The sequence below is a fragment of the Poromitra crassiceps genome (genome assembly GCF_964638095.1).
Source record: "Poromitra crassiceps genome assembly, chromosome: 4".
Lineage (NCBI taxonomy): Eukaryota > Metazoa > Chordata > Actinopteri > Beryciformes > Melamphaidae > Poromitra > Poromitra crassiceps.
In genome coordinates, this window is record NC_139626.1 from 13,987,147 (window position 1) to 14,002,477 (window position 15,331).

A 15,331-nucleotide genomic window follows, 5' to 3' on the forward strand; every position below is an offset into this window, starting at 1 on the left:
AGAACCAACAGAGACAAAAACAATAACAATACAATAAAAATAAAAGTAAAACAGTGCATTTAACTTTAAAACGACACTATGCATGTTTTTCACGATAAAATAATAAAAAGGGGGGGGGGGGGGGGGGGGCAAAAAACAAACCCATGAGGGGTCGCTACAGTGAGATCCTAGGGTGGAGACTCCGGAGATGATGACATCATCTGCACTTCTGCACTTCTCCATCCACTGTTTCCCTATTCTGTCCCTGGCACACAATTGCTCAACTAAGCACACTCTGCCTGCGTGACATCACTGATGATGTCATAATCTCAATGATGTCATAATGAACATCGCGCAATAGTAGTAATTAGTGACCGGGCCAGCGAAGCGGCAGGGCCACTGTTTGTATTTGCCAATATTCTTTTTCTTCCGGGGAGGTTGGACTTCCCATGCATGAAAATAACTTTGCAGAAAGGTCCAGTCCCATGCCAATCTTCGTCAACGCAAATTTGGCACAATAGTCCTGATGGTGGCGCTACAGGGTTAGGGTTTGTTATGAAAATTCATAAAGTTATGAATTTTTAAGTTATGATAAAGCAAATTATGAAGTCCAAAGACCACAACACTGCAAACACTGTAAAACTAATTAAAACCTACTCCTCCCACATTTTCTCTTCAAATGACACCAAACTTCAGCATCTGCACCGTTAGACTGTCCTCCACAAAATCTTCAGACAGATTTTCGATTTATATATTTTTTTGCCCACAGTGCATCAAAATGTTTTACTGTAAACTACTGCAAATTCTCGCTAAATAAAGCTCGAAACAAAGTACGAAAAAAATTACGTTTTGATGTCACAGTAGTTGAAGTTTGTAAAATGTCAGAATTGTGTCTCAAAAACTGAATTTTTGCCAATATTTTGAATTCTCATGTATAGCATAAAGAGCATCGATGCCTTCGCCATCCTGGGAAACAGTGGGGCATTGCCTCACCATCCTGGGAAAACACACACACTTATGATGATGTCATAAGTGATGTCATCAGTGATGTCACTTGAGCAATTGTGCATTGTGACATTACTGATGATGTCATCAGTGCCCAGAGATGTGGACTTGGACTGGAGACTTGGACATGAGTCGCACTTAAGTCACACACACAATGACTTGAGACTTGTCCTCAAAGACTTGAGACTTGACTTGGACTTGAGATTTGGCACTTGTGAACAATCTTTATTTTTCTGTGTATTGACATTAAGGAAAGGTCTACTAATAATAATAATGTCAACTAATCAATGCTGATGCTGAATGTATAATAGATAGAGTGAGGATAATACAGTAGCCTACATGCTTTGAATCCTTTTGTTTTAGCTATGCAGTGTTCTAAGCAGACTGGATGGCATGCAGCAGATGATAGAACACTCATAAGAGACTTGAGACTTGACTTGGACTATAGCTAAAAGACTTGGGACTTCACTTGGACTTGCAAAAAATGCGGCCATTACCCATTGCTGTGCATCAGCTATAATTCCACCCTATTATAGTAGTAGTAAGATTGTAATTGCTCAAGTGACATCACTGGTGACATCATCACTCATGACATAACTGATGACATCACTCACTGACATCAGTGACAGGATTTATGGGATTGTTCGTTCCTGGACAGGATTTTAGTCAGCAACAACATGGACACATCCAACTTTGCCCACGTCATCTTTCAGAATTTGGAGAAGAGCTACCACCCCCAAGCTGCACTGGAGTGTCATTACACCCTCACACAGTTCATTAAACCACATCAGAAGGACTGGGTTGGCATATTCAAGGTAGGCTGGAGCACAGCCAGGGACTATTACACATTCATGTGGTCGCCTGTCCCTGAGAACTACGTGGAAGGCACCACGGTCAACAGAGCTGTGGTGTTTCAGGGATATTATGTGCCCAATGACGACAGTAACTTCTACCAGTTTTGCTATGTGACACACAAAGGGGAGATCCTGGGGACCAGCACGCCGTTCCAGTTTTGTGCCAACAGCCCTACAGAGGATGAGCTGCTGATTGTGGAGGATGAATGCAACTCTGACATCCTGGTGGTCACCACCAAGGCTTGCTTACTGCAGCAAAAGATGGAAGAAGCCCTGAGAGAGAAAGAAGAGCTGGTGAAAAACATGGCCCTGCTCCAGCAAGAGAAGAAGCAACTGCAAGAAGAGAAGGAAAGCCTACAGAAAGAGTGTGAGCAGGAGAAGGAGACATGTGCCCAGGTGAGGAGAGAGAACCAAGTTGTGCAGAGTTCCTCCCAGGCCCTGCAAGAGGAGAGGGAGGATGTAAAGAGGAGGCTGGAGGAGGCCACAGCCAGGGTCTTGCAGCTTGAGGAGGACCTGAATGGAGTCACCCAGAAAGGCCTGCAGAGGGAAACTGAGTTAGACAGTCTGAAGGATAGAGTGAAGAAAGTTACAGTGGAGAAGGAGGCCCTTGAATCTCATCTGAAGAATGAGAAAGACGAGAAGGAACTCTACAAGATTCACCTGAAGAACCAGGAGCTAGAGAACACTAAGCTGAGTGCAGAGCTGCAGGTGCTGAAGTCTGTGGATGTGAACAAAGAAAACAAACTGGCCCAATTGAAAGAGGAGGTGGGAGGCCTGCAGGCCTACCTCACTGAGAAGGAGAAACAGCACAGAGAGACCGTGGCCAATTTGTCCCCCTTGATGAAAGCCCTGAAGGAACAGTTGCGGCAGAAGGAGGAGCAGCTCCAGGCCAACCAGCAGCAGTCCTCCATGTTGGCGGCTGAGCTGAGGGATGCATCTAGCACCCGTGACCGCAGCATGTCCGACCTGTACCGCGTGAGGGTGGAGGCCGATGCCCTGCGCCAGGCCAAGGATGAAGCTCAGTGCCTCTGCCTGGGGTGCATGGTGAAGAAGACGACGCCCGCCTTAAATGCAGCATCCACTAGATCACTCAAGTAATGTATTCTAAATGCTCTGAATTACTTTTGGAATACTTCAAAATCGCCTTGCTGAGCCCATTTGTCTGGGTCACTCTGAATGTACACAAACACGAGGGCAATGCAGAGAGAGGTGGATGACCTGAAACTCCGCCTGCAAAATGGCTGCCGAACACTAGACAAGGGCCGTTTCTCAATACCAAGAATGCATTCTTGTTCTTGTGTTCTTGGGGAGAACGTTCTTGCTAGTCGTTCTTGGAAGAATGAACTTGCTAGGTCACAAGCACACATGACGCTGTTGGCAGTTTGAGACGATGCGTTCTTGAGGGTATTGCGCAATACCAGCGCAGAGGCCGCCTGCAGTACTACACCAATAAAAAGCTCAGCTGATGTAGATGCAGCCAATTGTGCTCTGGAACTTTTTGCCATTTTTCGCCATAAATGTTCGTAAAGTGGCACTTATTGAAACCTACTACCCTGCTTGTAGGCATCAAAAGTCATCAGAAATTAATTTAGTGATGAAATAAAACTTTAAATTGTAAAAAACTTTCCGGAGCTTATGGCGTCTTCTCTGCTGCGTTCTGCCTCTGCTTATGCCGAAATGCATGCTGGGATATCTGCCTTGCCAAGTTGACACAAGTCACCAACCAGAGCATCCTCGGTAAAGTGGGCGTGTCGAGAACATCCGGGAATTTTAAGCGTTCTTGGCGAAATGTGAACTTTGTATTGGAACAGTACTTGGGCTGCGACTGATGACGTTTCACAAGGACACAAGAACGCAAGAACACACAAGAACGCTTATTGAGAAACGGCCCAGGAGAAGTACAAGGAATGTCAGCAACTGCAAAGACAAGTGATTAAGCTCTCAGAACAGCAGGGGGAGCAGGAGAGAAGCTCTGCAGCAGAGGCCAGGGAGCCCAGGTTCTGCTGACCCCATGCTGGAAGCCTTCATCCAAGAGAAACTCAAAGGCATCAGCAGAGAAGCATCTGACAGAAACGACAAGGACAAGAAATGCAAGCAGCTGCTAATGCAGAAGTAATGTAGCTGAGACTGCATGTTTGCTGATGAGCTGGCAAAGATGGAGGTGAAATTGAAGGAGCAACTGAAGACTAATGAGAACGTGAAGCTGCAGCTGGCATCAGAGGAGGACCGCTACAAGGGCCAGGTGGCTGAGATGGGCTGGGAACTGAAATAACTTAAGGACACACGAGCATTTCTTCTGAAAGAGAAGGAAAAACTGGAGGGGAGCTGCAGAAGGGCGGCAGCAGGAATTGGGTGGCCAGTGAGAAAACCAGCATGGAAAGCATCCAGTCCAGGGTGCCTGTATTAGTACGCTGTCCATAACACCCTGGATGCCCTACCCCCCTGCTCGTCTCTGAGCCTCACCGAGCTGCATTTTGGAAACCTTTATGCGGAAAACATGCTACAGCGTCAAAGCCCTTGGCGAATGGCCGGCGAGCCTGCCGGCGCAGCTGGCGTGCAGCTCCCCGAAAATGTGACATGACACAGCTGACGCAAGTATAATATAATAATGTAGACGGGGAGATAACAGGCGAGAATGAAAGCTATTACGTAAGCTATTAAGTATCATAATCAAAATCAGCTTTATTGGCAAAGTAATGTACACATAGTGTAGAAGGAAGTGGACTCCAGTTTGCTTTGCTCTCATAGTACTGTACTCACGGTACTCACATACAACAAAGAAAGAAAGAACAAAGGTATGCACAAGTTAAAAACAGGCAGGGCAAAAGGCTACATTTAAACAGCAACAAATTCCAGTAACTCTTATACAATAAGTGGTGTAAAGTGTCTGTTTTAAATATGTATATATGAAAGAATGTATATATGTACAGTAAATGTATATGTACTACATTATGTCCTTGGGCTAGCTTCTAGTCATTGAAATCCTAGTGAAATCACACAATTTAGTCATTTTGCTGGGGACTCCACTGGTACCCCCTCGTCGTACTCCACTGGTACCCCTTTAGGCCCCTTCACCTTCGCTCTGTGCCCTTTGATCTTTTCCTTTGGGAGGGTCCCTCCTCCGGCTTCCTCAGTGACGGGTACTGATGCTCTGTCCCGTCACTGTGCTTCATTCGACTGATTTGACTGTCTGCTTGGAAAGAAGTACTCGTCAATGCGAGGCCCCTGTCTCTGCTCCCTCATGCACCTTTTCTTGCCTTGGTGGATCTTCAAGCCCAAGGCCCATGTTTCTTTCGCCCAACCACAAATGCACAACAGGAGCTTGTGTAACTGTAGCAGTAATTCAGTAATATAACTTATTACCAAGGATTTCAGTAATATATCAGTTACTTTGTCGGGTAACACAAGTTACAAATTGAGTTTTTATTTTTCAATCAAAGCAGATGAATGAACTGAATAAAGATACAATGATCAAATTATCAATTTATGTGTTTTTATGCAAATACCCAGTCTAGATGACAATAATTTTGGACGGTTTACACTGACTTCAAGATGGTTTAAATTATTACTCACCGTCTTCACTATTCTAAGCATAAGTTGCACAAGATTTACCCATCTGTCTCACCACCGTGTGTCGGGTGTCGGAGGGCACTCTGTCTCATGGCTTTTGGTTCTGCCCTTCACTGGTGGGATTCTGGGCCAAAGTATTTGACTGGTACTCTAAGGCCTACAAAATAACCCTTCAGCCAGAGGTACAACTCGCCATCTTCGGCTGCTCGGAGACCTCTAGACTTCCCTACAGCTGTGCAACAATCTCTGACACAGGGGACAATCTTTGACAAGAAACTCATTCTGCAGGATTGGAAGTCCCCCTCTCCACCCTCTTTTCAGGTGTGGTTGGCAGACATGGGGCCCTATCGTTGCAATCGGCGTAGAAACTGCGTTTAAGGCCTAGCGCTAGGCCGCCTAGCGCAGTTAGTGGGTGTGGACCAGCGCACTCGCTATCTTGGTATCGGCGCTACACGCAGCCTCAACCATTATAACCACGCCTTTTAAGCGTAAAATTATGCATAGTCCGCTCATTGGAGAATTGCAGTAAAGAGTCACACGCTTGCCTTTTAAGCTCCAATTCCTGGACAAATCCGGTAAAACCAGACAAAGCCAAGCGCTCTGCCCCCCCCCCCCCCTCCCTTCATCCAGTCTGTCTGTCTCCATATATAGACTATTATTCCATATTATTATGCTTCTCAAACCAATCTAACTGCAGTTTAAATACTGCAAGCATGTAAATACCCTACACTATAGCAAGATCAAAGTGAAAAGAATGTTCTAAATGCATCAGCTAGAAAAATATAGCCTATTAGATTGGTGAAAGTTTGTCCAGAAAGATATCATTTTCTCTCGCCTGCTGCAGGAAGGATGATGCACATAAATATACCCTACATTATGTAAAGTCATTGCATAAATGTGTTTTTATTGTAAAACTAAATGTGAAGTAGGGCCAAGTTATTGGAGCGGACATCACAGTATAGCACATGACAGTAGAAGCGCGTTCCGCTGTCACTTATCTAAATCACGTTAAATCGACAAGGGATATCATTACACATTATTTAGATCTACCTTTTATATCTATTTCGGCTCATTTGGTTGCTATTTAGTAGCTAAATGGAGCAGCACAATGCATGCTGGGACATGCCAGGCAGTGAACTTACAACTTCTTTTTCCTATGGGAAGTGTGTTGTGTCTGTCTGAGCGAGGGAGTCAGAGAGAGAGAGAGAAGGGTGACAGAGAAGAGGCAGAAGAGCGCTCATCGCAACTGGCGCACTGAATAGGCCTGGTTTTCAAAAGCGCAAAGCGCTAAATTTACGCCAGTTGGGAAGATATCATTAGGCCGGCATTTAAGGCCGACACGCCCATTCAGGGAGTGCGCCACGCCCATTCCGCCTAAAGCGCATTTGCCAGCGTAAAGCCATGTTGATATCTTCCCGAGGCAGACGCAAGGCACGTTTTTTTGCGTTTAAGGCGCGTTTTAGCGCCGAAGGCCTGTGGGAGAATAGGGGCCATGATCTCTGTTATACGGATGGAGAGACTCGGGTTCCTGAGGACTAACTTAAGAAATGTCTAACATTTTGGGACCTGTTTCTGGCCTACCTTGACAAGGTTAGGGGCGATGGGTGACTCGCCCGGCTGGTTTCCTATGGACGCCCTTGTGTAGGACCCTTTTTTTTTTTTTTTTTACAATCGCATAAGCACTTTATGCAGCTGGTAGCACTATGTTGTACCGTAAATTCCGGACTATAAGCCGCACCTTTTTTCCCGTTTTTTGGGCTTTTTTGGCCCCTGCGGCTTATATAACGGTGCGGCTTATCTATGGATTTTTTCAAAAAAAAAAAAAAAAAAAAAAAAAAATCTCTCTTTTTTAGCACTCTTTCTAACTATAAATCCTATATAACTATAATAAGTTTTAATTTCCTCTCTTGCCCTCTTTTCACCACACTGTATGACACTGTATGACACTGTATGACACTGTGTGCACTGTAAAAAACAACACAGGTGGTGTTGTTATGTTGTTTTGTTGAAATGTTAATAAATGGGAGCTTCCTCAAACAGCCATCTCTTTCCCGACAATCCCCTCTGTGCATGAACCCTTACATATGGTAATTAAACATTAAAACACAAAAAAAAAAAAAAAAAAAAAAAAAAAAAAAATACCATTAAAACACCCGCGGCTTATAGTCCGGTGCGGCTTATATAAGAAAAAAATAGTCAACTTTGCAGGTGCGGCTTATACACCGGTGCGGCTTATAGTCCGGAATTTACGGTAATTGTATATGTGTATGTATGGGTTTTCTTTCTTTTCTTTTCCTGAATCTGAGTTGTTCTTTTTTATCTGTTGGTGTTTAGAAAATTGCAAATTGCAAAATAAAATATTGGTTGGGGGGGGAGGGCGGTTTAAATTATTTTTCGGGATGTTTCAGGGTGGCGATGTCATTCTGCTACTGCTGTTATTTTGGTGAAAGTGATGCAAAAGTAGTGGAATACGTAGTCTCAACGCCAGACCCATGAGAGATCTTATGCTGATACACTACGTTACTGCATGCTGCAGATCTCTCTCTGGGTCTGGGACACTTTCCCCCAGCCGGCTGGTTATGGGAGGGAACCGTTCACTTGGCCAGTAATATGCCAGTGATGGATTCAGTCCTTTCCAATCAGTAACGACTTTGCGATCAGACGACACGGGAGGCGCAGCCCATTTTTCGAACCGCTCTCTCATTAGTCTCTTAGAACAGACGAGTTGGCTTCCGCAATTTTCAAATGCTTCCGCCATACCGTCTGTACTTCGTGGGGGAGAATCATGCACCAACCGGAATGGGAAGTAGAAAGGCGGGTTTTCCGCTCATTAGTCCAATCAGAATCGCAGAAAGGCGGGTCTTCCGCTCATTAGTCCAATCAGAATCCAATATGCCGCATTTTTCGTGGACACACGTGTCGTGATTGGTTGGATTCCGTCGAACTTCTTTCCTGTCTGAAGGTTTTTTTTTCCCAACTTCCCTGTGCATGTTCTGGGGGTGTAACGTACAGACTGTATATAGCTGCATTCGCCGGATGTAGATGAGACAGTCTGTTTTAAGAGACTACTCTCTCATCGGTGCTACGACCTGTCACTCATTCAATTTCAACCCGCCTTCAAAACCAGCAGTGGCTGTGAAGTGGCAGACTCATTTATGTAGTATGCGGAGCGCAGCGATTCAATGTAATATTTAAGTCTGGGGAGAGTCTCTCCATAGTTCATAGTGTAGTTACTCTACAAAGACAGTAATATTGTAAAGTAACTTATTACTTTCAAATGAAAGCAACTATCATCAGTGAGTGATGTCATCAGTGATGATGTCATCAGTGAAAAGGATCTGTGCTGTTGGTGGTGGTGTTGGCTCATGCCAAGAACATGGATGTCAGTGTGCACATTAAACACAATGGAGGAGTCCAGGGCAGTTCAACCATTTATTTTCAGAGTGAATGTTGGTTGATGGATGATTGATTTTATCTGCACAAAGTATTAGAAAAAAGAGGATTACAGGTCTGATAACAAATTATTAGGTCAATATGACTGGTCAACTTACATCATTAATGCATCCACTGGCATTTCACTCTCAACTTAAACTCAGGATTTAAACTCAGGAATCTAACAAATTAAAGTAAAAAACAGTTTAACTTTACATAGCACATATCAACCAAACAATGAAAAGTCCATTGTCTCACTCACATTGGCTTCCTCTTTGTTTGCTGGAAATGTTTGGAGGGAATCAGGAGAATCACAGGCCTGAAGTTTTAATAATATTTTGTGGGTGTGGGCGTGCTTTAGTCAAGAGTGACAGTTGTAGGTGGGGTGGAGACTTGTGATTTAACAATCAGTGATGTCACTGACTGTTGACACGCATGTCAATAGTGACATCATCAGTGATGTCATAAATCACTGATGATGTCACAATGACTTTTTGTCCAGTGAACTGATGTCAATTGATGATGTCACTTATGCATAGACATTGTGACATCATCAGTGATGTCTTAATCATAGAACAACAGTTGTTTTCAGCATACATTTGGATTTTCAGCTGCAGTTCAACATGGCAAGATTTATGGCACTGTTCCTGGACAGAACTTTAGTCAGCAACAACATGGACACATCAAACTTTGCCCACGTAATTTTCCAGGATGTGGAGAAGAGCTACCACCCCCAAGCTGCACTGGAGTGTCATTACACCCTCACACAGTTCATTAAACCACATCAGAAGGACTGGGTTGGCATATTCAAGGTAGGCTGGGGCACAGCCAGGGACTATTACACATTCATGTGGTCGCCTGTCCCTGAGAACTACGTGGAAGGCACCACGGTCAACAGAGCTGTGGTGTTTCAGGGATATTATGTGCCCAATGATGACAGTAACTTCTACCAGTTTTGCTATGTGACACACAAAGGGGAGATCCTGGGGACCAGCACGCCGTTCCAGTTTTGTGTCAACAGCCCTACAGAGGATGAGCTGCTGATTGTGGAGGATGAATGCAACCCTGACATCCTGGTGGTCACCACCAAGGCTTGCTTACTGCAGCAAAAGATGGAAGAAGCCCTGAGAGAGAAAGAAGAGCTGGTGAAAAACATGGCCCTGCTCCAGCAAGAGAAGGAGCAACTACAAGAAGAGAAGGAAAGCCTACAGAAAGAGTGTGAGCAGGAGAAGGAGACCTGTGCCCAGGTGAGGAGAGAGAACCAAGTTGTGCAGAGTTCCTCCCAGGCCCTGCAAGAGGAGAGGGAGGATGTAAAGAGGAGGCTGGAGGAGGCCACAGCCAGGGTCTTGCAGCTTGAGGAGGACCTGAATGGAGTCACCCAGAAAGGCCTGCAGAGGGAAACTGAGTTAGACAGTCTGAAGGATAGAGTGAAGAAAGTTACAGTGGAGAAGGAGGCCCTTGAATATCATCTGAAGAATGAGAAAGACGAGAAGGAACTCTACAAGATTCACCTGAATAACCAGGAGCTAGAGAACACTAAGCTGAGTGCAGAGCTGCAGGTGCTGAAGTCTGTGGATGTGAACAAAGAAAACAAAATGGCCCAATTGAAAGAGGAGGTGGGAGGCCTGCAGGCCTACCTCACTGAGAAGGAGAAACAGCACAGAGAGGCCGTGGCCAATTTGTCCCCCTTGATGAAAGCCCTGAAGGAACAGTTGCGACAGAAGGAGGAGCAGCTCCAGGCCAACCAGCAGCAGTCCTCCATGTTGGCGGCTGAGCTGAGGGATGCATCGAGCACCCGTGACCGCAGCATGTCCGACCTGTACCGCGTGAGGGTGGAGGCCGATGCCCTGCGCCAGGCCAAGGATGAAGCTCAGACCCACTGCCTCCGCCTGCAGCGCCTCGTGGAGAAGATGATGGCCAAGGCTTTATCAGCAGCATCCCAACTAAATGATAGACTATCGTTCTGATATCTTGATGTGAGAGGTCCTCCACAGCCCAGCCCACTAGATGGCACTCTGAGGCGCGACCCAGTGGTTGAGAAACAAACACTGCACTAGATTACTCAAGTCATGTATTCTAAATGCTTTGAATGACTTTGAAATGCTTTGAATTACTTTTGGATACTTCAAAATGGCCTTGCTGAGCCCATTTGTCTGGGTCACTCTGAATGTACACAAACACAAGGGCAATACAGACTGCAGAGAGAGGTGGATGACCTGAAACTACGCCTGCACATGACTGCTGAACACTACAAGGAGAAGTACAAGGAATGTCAGCGACTGCAAAGACAAGTGATTAAGCTCTCTGAACAGCAGGGGGAGCAGGAGAGAAGCTCATTGTGTCTGGCTAAAGAAGCATTTCTCATCAGCTAATCAATGCATGCTCGGCTTCTGTTAGATTTCTTTCTTACAACGAAATATTAAGCTATTTCATTCATAGAACAGTTTCATTTGTTAAGTGAGTTCCATGTATCTTCAATATGTACTAATAAAAATAAACAAATAAATAAAATGATACCAGACTTTTTTTTTGTTATATTTCATAATAGTCGTTTTGGTGACTCATCCCTCCACGACCCTGACATACTATATATATATATATATATATTAGGGCTGTCAATCGATTAAAATATTTAATCGCGATTAATCGCATGATTGTCCATAGTTAATCACGATTAATGGCAAATTAATCGCATTTTTTAATCTGTTCTAAATCTACCTTAAACCGAGGTAGGCTACCTTAAACCTGAGAGCTTTGTGCAAAGATGCACTGTTGTATTAATATGGGTAGCTATTATCATTAGTATGGGTAAGTATTTGGCCATTGGTAATATTGTTATTATTGCTACTAGTTACTGGGAATACACATCTCTCAGGCTGCACTGTGAAGTTAATTGGTGCTATCCTCTACATCTCTTGAGCCACAGACAGGAGAAGCTGCGTGCATGCTCTCTCCCCCCCAGGGATTCCGTTAGCCGGTAATTGCCGGCTTTCAGCCGGTATTTGTTGCCTCCCTCACTCGCGCTGATTAACCGGTCTGCCAGAAACATATCTTAAGTGTACACAGTAGGGGGCGCAGTAGTCTCTCCCCAGACTCAAATATTACATTGAATCGCTGCGCTCCGCATACTACATAAGTGAGTCTGTGCCACTTCACAGCCACTGCTGGTTTTGAAGGCGGGTTAAAATTGAATGAGTGACAGGTCGTAGCACCGATGAGAGAGCGGTTCGAAAAATGGGCTGCGCCTCCCGTGTTGTCTGATCGCAAAGTCGTTACTGATTGGAGGAGTGTCCCAGACCCAGAGAGAGATCTGCAGCATGCAGTAACGTAGTGTATCAGCGTAAGAACTCTCATGGGGCTGGCGTTGAGACTAGGGGCGCAGCTACTAGAGTTTTTTTTATAACGTCTTATGATAGAGAATTAGTTAAAATCGTCTTAAATATGGCTGTAGAAAAGCCAATTGGCGATCACTCCCTCCAATTGTCAATTTACGATTTGATCACAAATCGCAGCAGCCCTAATATAGGCCAGTCCCATTTTTTCCGCCATGTTGAATTTTGTCCAAAACATTTTCTCACTTTTTCTTTACTGACTGACCCAAGGAACTACATCAGCGGTGGGAGACGACATGTTTGCGATTTACTTTTTGCCTATTGGACAACTAAGGCCATGTCTACATTAGGCTGTTTTTTAGGGATCTGCACTTCATTTGCATCTATTGTCCACATACTACCTCTATTGTTTTGAGTGTCAAACACGAAGACAAAAAAACAAAAAAACAAAACAAAACACGAAGACTCCGGTCTCCGGCGGCCGAGCCCATCTTCGTCATCAAAATCCGGGTTGGAATGGGAGTGTGGGGATGTGAAGACCGGAGTTTTGAAATGATGCAAGTAACCTACTTGTACAGCAGGTGGCGGTAAGCACCTTGAAAGTGTCAGCGACCCGCCTATAAACCGAGAGAAGAAGAAAGTGTGTCGCACTGGTGACACACTTTTGGTGTGAGTTGAGAGAAGTGCCATTTTGACTAACGTTACACCGTTTCAACATGGATAACCAAATTCTGACCTTGTTATTTGTGATTCAAACCACTATTGTGGCACAGCGTCGTTGTCTTCTTCTTCTTCTTTGCCTTGGCTGTAGTTGCTGCCCTCTCGATGTGGACTCCAGTACTACACATTGAGGCACGCGCACGCATGCTCAGTGTACGTGACGCATCATGGAGCATACGTCTCGCAGGAGCTATTATGAACGGAGCTTGCTCTATGTGTGCATGTGCGTGTGCGTGTGTGTAGACTGGGAAGGCTTTAACTGCGGCGTTCTTGCAAACGCGCTAATGAAGATGCAGCCTAAAAATCACTGCAATAGAAACATTCAAACTTTCTCACGTTTAATTCACTCACTCAGCTTGAAGCTACACAGAGAAAAACAGGTTTCTTCATGGGTTCTTTGGTCAGGGTAAAGGTGCTATAGGGGTCTTTCTTTACCACACCAAAGGGTTCTGCTATTGTACAAGCCTAAACAACCATTTTTGTTAAGAGTGTGGCCACTGAGGTCCAAACTTACGAGAATACGCGGCCTTCTTCCCTGAAGGTGTTCAGACCCTCGTCACATGACTTGGATCGCTCGGTGGTTATGGCCAGCAGGTAGGAAGACCGACGACCTTTGATACTGCCTGAAGGAACACAAGCAAAGTCAGGAAGGGAAAGAGAGGGAAGGTTATGTCCCGTAATAGTGTGGTGCAGGGATGACATATTTTTGTAGGCCAACCCGGAAGTTAGATTTTTCCATTTTTGATTATTGCAGAAAATGAGCTCTGTGGCAAACAAATGTTTATGAACATATGTTTTGTTCAGCAAGATAATCTTCACAAATGAATATAACTCTTATGATTTTTGAAGCATAAATGCGATAAAAATGCCACAAAACGCCTAAAACACCATAACAGTGGTGTTCAGTTGTGAAGATTATCTTGCTGAACATGACATCTAAGTATCATAAACTTTTGTTAACCACAGAAGACCTGATTTCAGAACCTTGTTAGGGCGGCTGGATTCACAAGATCATGATCGCGTGAGAAATCCAGCCATCTGTGATAGACAGATGGCTCATCCAATCACCTGCCAGGTAGTTTTGGAACGCGTCTGCCCTTTTCAAAACAGTTTCCAAAGGCAGCGCCAGGTTACTCCTTTCAGGCATCTAACCAAAAACGCTTTCAAAAAACCCATTGACTTCGAGACGAGGGAATCCATCCTAACTCAGTTCTGGGTTTCTGGACTCATTCTTGCACCGCTCTATATGGCCTCAATGCAACATTTGGGTTTGGTAGCTTTCATCCAAAAATATCGGTACTGGTATTCAAAAACATCATATACTGTATCTGTCTAACCCTATTTGAGGCTTGTGGGGATTCAGAGTGGGTAAGTGAGACTCACTGCAGTCCTGAGAACGAAGGCGGACAAAGGGGGAGGTGGAGGAGAGGGCGGGGGAGACAGACGTGGAAGTGAGGGTGGCCATATTGGAGGGCTGGAAACTGGAGGTGGACACCACAGAGCAGGCGGGTACATGGCGGGCCTGTAGGTCAGTGCTAGGGCTGGTGGGGTCATCTGCAGGGTCACCGGCACAGGGGAGCGACCAGGGGTGAGAGACGAGGGGTTAAACATCTACAAAGCCAGGGGAGGAGCTGCTGTTTTAAGCCCATGGCACATCAAGCAAGCATTATCCAACAAGCTAAAGGATTGAACATGTGGAATCTGACCAAACATCTCCAAACAAGAACAGACAGCCATGGCACACCAAACAAACATCTGTGTTTGTTGGAGAATGTTGGATTGGTGTGCCATGGACTTTAGTTCTACAAACATTGTTGGAGTCCGAGCTGCTCATATTCTCATGGCTTACTCCTCTCTGACAGGGTTCCCACACCTTCTTAAACATCAAATTCAAGAACTTTCCAGGCCCAAAATCCCTCAAATTCAAGGAGCCAAAACAGCATAGTTTGAGACAAAGATCAAGGTTAATTACTGTTACAACACTAAGAATTGTTATCATGAAAACTAGCAGCTTTACAGAAGCTCACAGACAACTATTAAAAAGACAGATGCTTGAATGTGTCAACACTTCTCAACTGTGCTGTCTTAAAATATATATATGAAAATAACTTCATTTTCTATCCTTATATATAAAGTATATAAAAAATATATAAATTCAGGCACTTTCAATGACCCATGTCTATTTTATGCATATTTTCAAAAACTTTCAAGGTCTTGATCGAGCCCCCCCCCCCCCCCCAAAATTCACAAGCTTTCAAGGATTTCAAGGACCTGTGGGAATCCTGCCTTACCTCTTGCCTTTTTCACAGAGATTTTATTCTAACATGACTTTGCCAGGAGAACTGTGTTTAACTCAACCAATGACATTATTTCTGCCTCTAGAGCAGCTGTTAGTAGAAATAAAAAGTCCCATCTGTTACAACAAACACTGGACAACAT

At 44.7% G+C, this 15,331-nt stretch overlaps 1 protein-coding gene and 2 pseudogenes across 3 annotated transcripts in view; 2 read left to right on the forward strand and 1 right to left on the reverse strand.

Annotated features, from left to right (window-relative positions):
• Window positions 1-15,331, reverse strand: part of LOC310775613 (rho GTPase-activating protein 23-like) — a gene marked incomplete at both ends in the record, with an annotated part of 79,342 nt that overhangs the window by 36,036 nt on the left and 27,975 nt on the right. The window contains 2 exons of the mRNA XM_083635774.1: window positions 13,407-13,515; window positions 14,276-14,446. Of these exons, the coding sequence (XP_083491900.1) occupies window positions 13,407-13,515; window positions 14,276-14,446 (280 nt within the window). The remainder of the gene's footprint in view (window positions 1-13,406; window positions 13,516-14,275; window positions 14,447-15,331) is intronic.
• On the forward strand, window positions 1,638-3,954 carry LOC310774869 (tax1-binding protein 1 homolog B pseudogene; annotated as a pseudogene). The gene is made up of 2 exons: window positions 1,638-2,932; window positions 3,792-3,954. The product of its transcript is annotated as a tax1-binding protein 1 homolog B pseudogene (transcript).
• LOC310774870 (tax1-binding protein 1 homolog B pseudogene) lies at window positions 9,476-11,212 on the forward strand (annotated as a pseudogene). The gene is made up of 2 exons: window positions 9,476-10,816; window positions 11,035-11,212. The product of its transcript is annotated as a tax1-binding protein 1 homolog B pseudogene (transcript).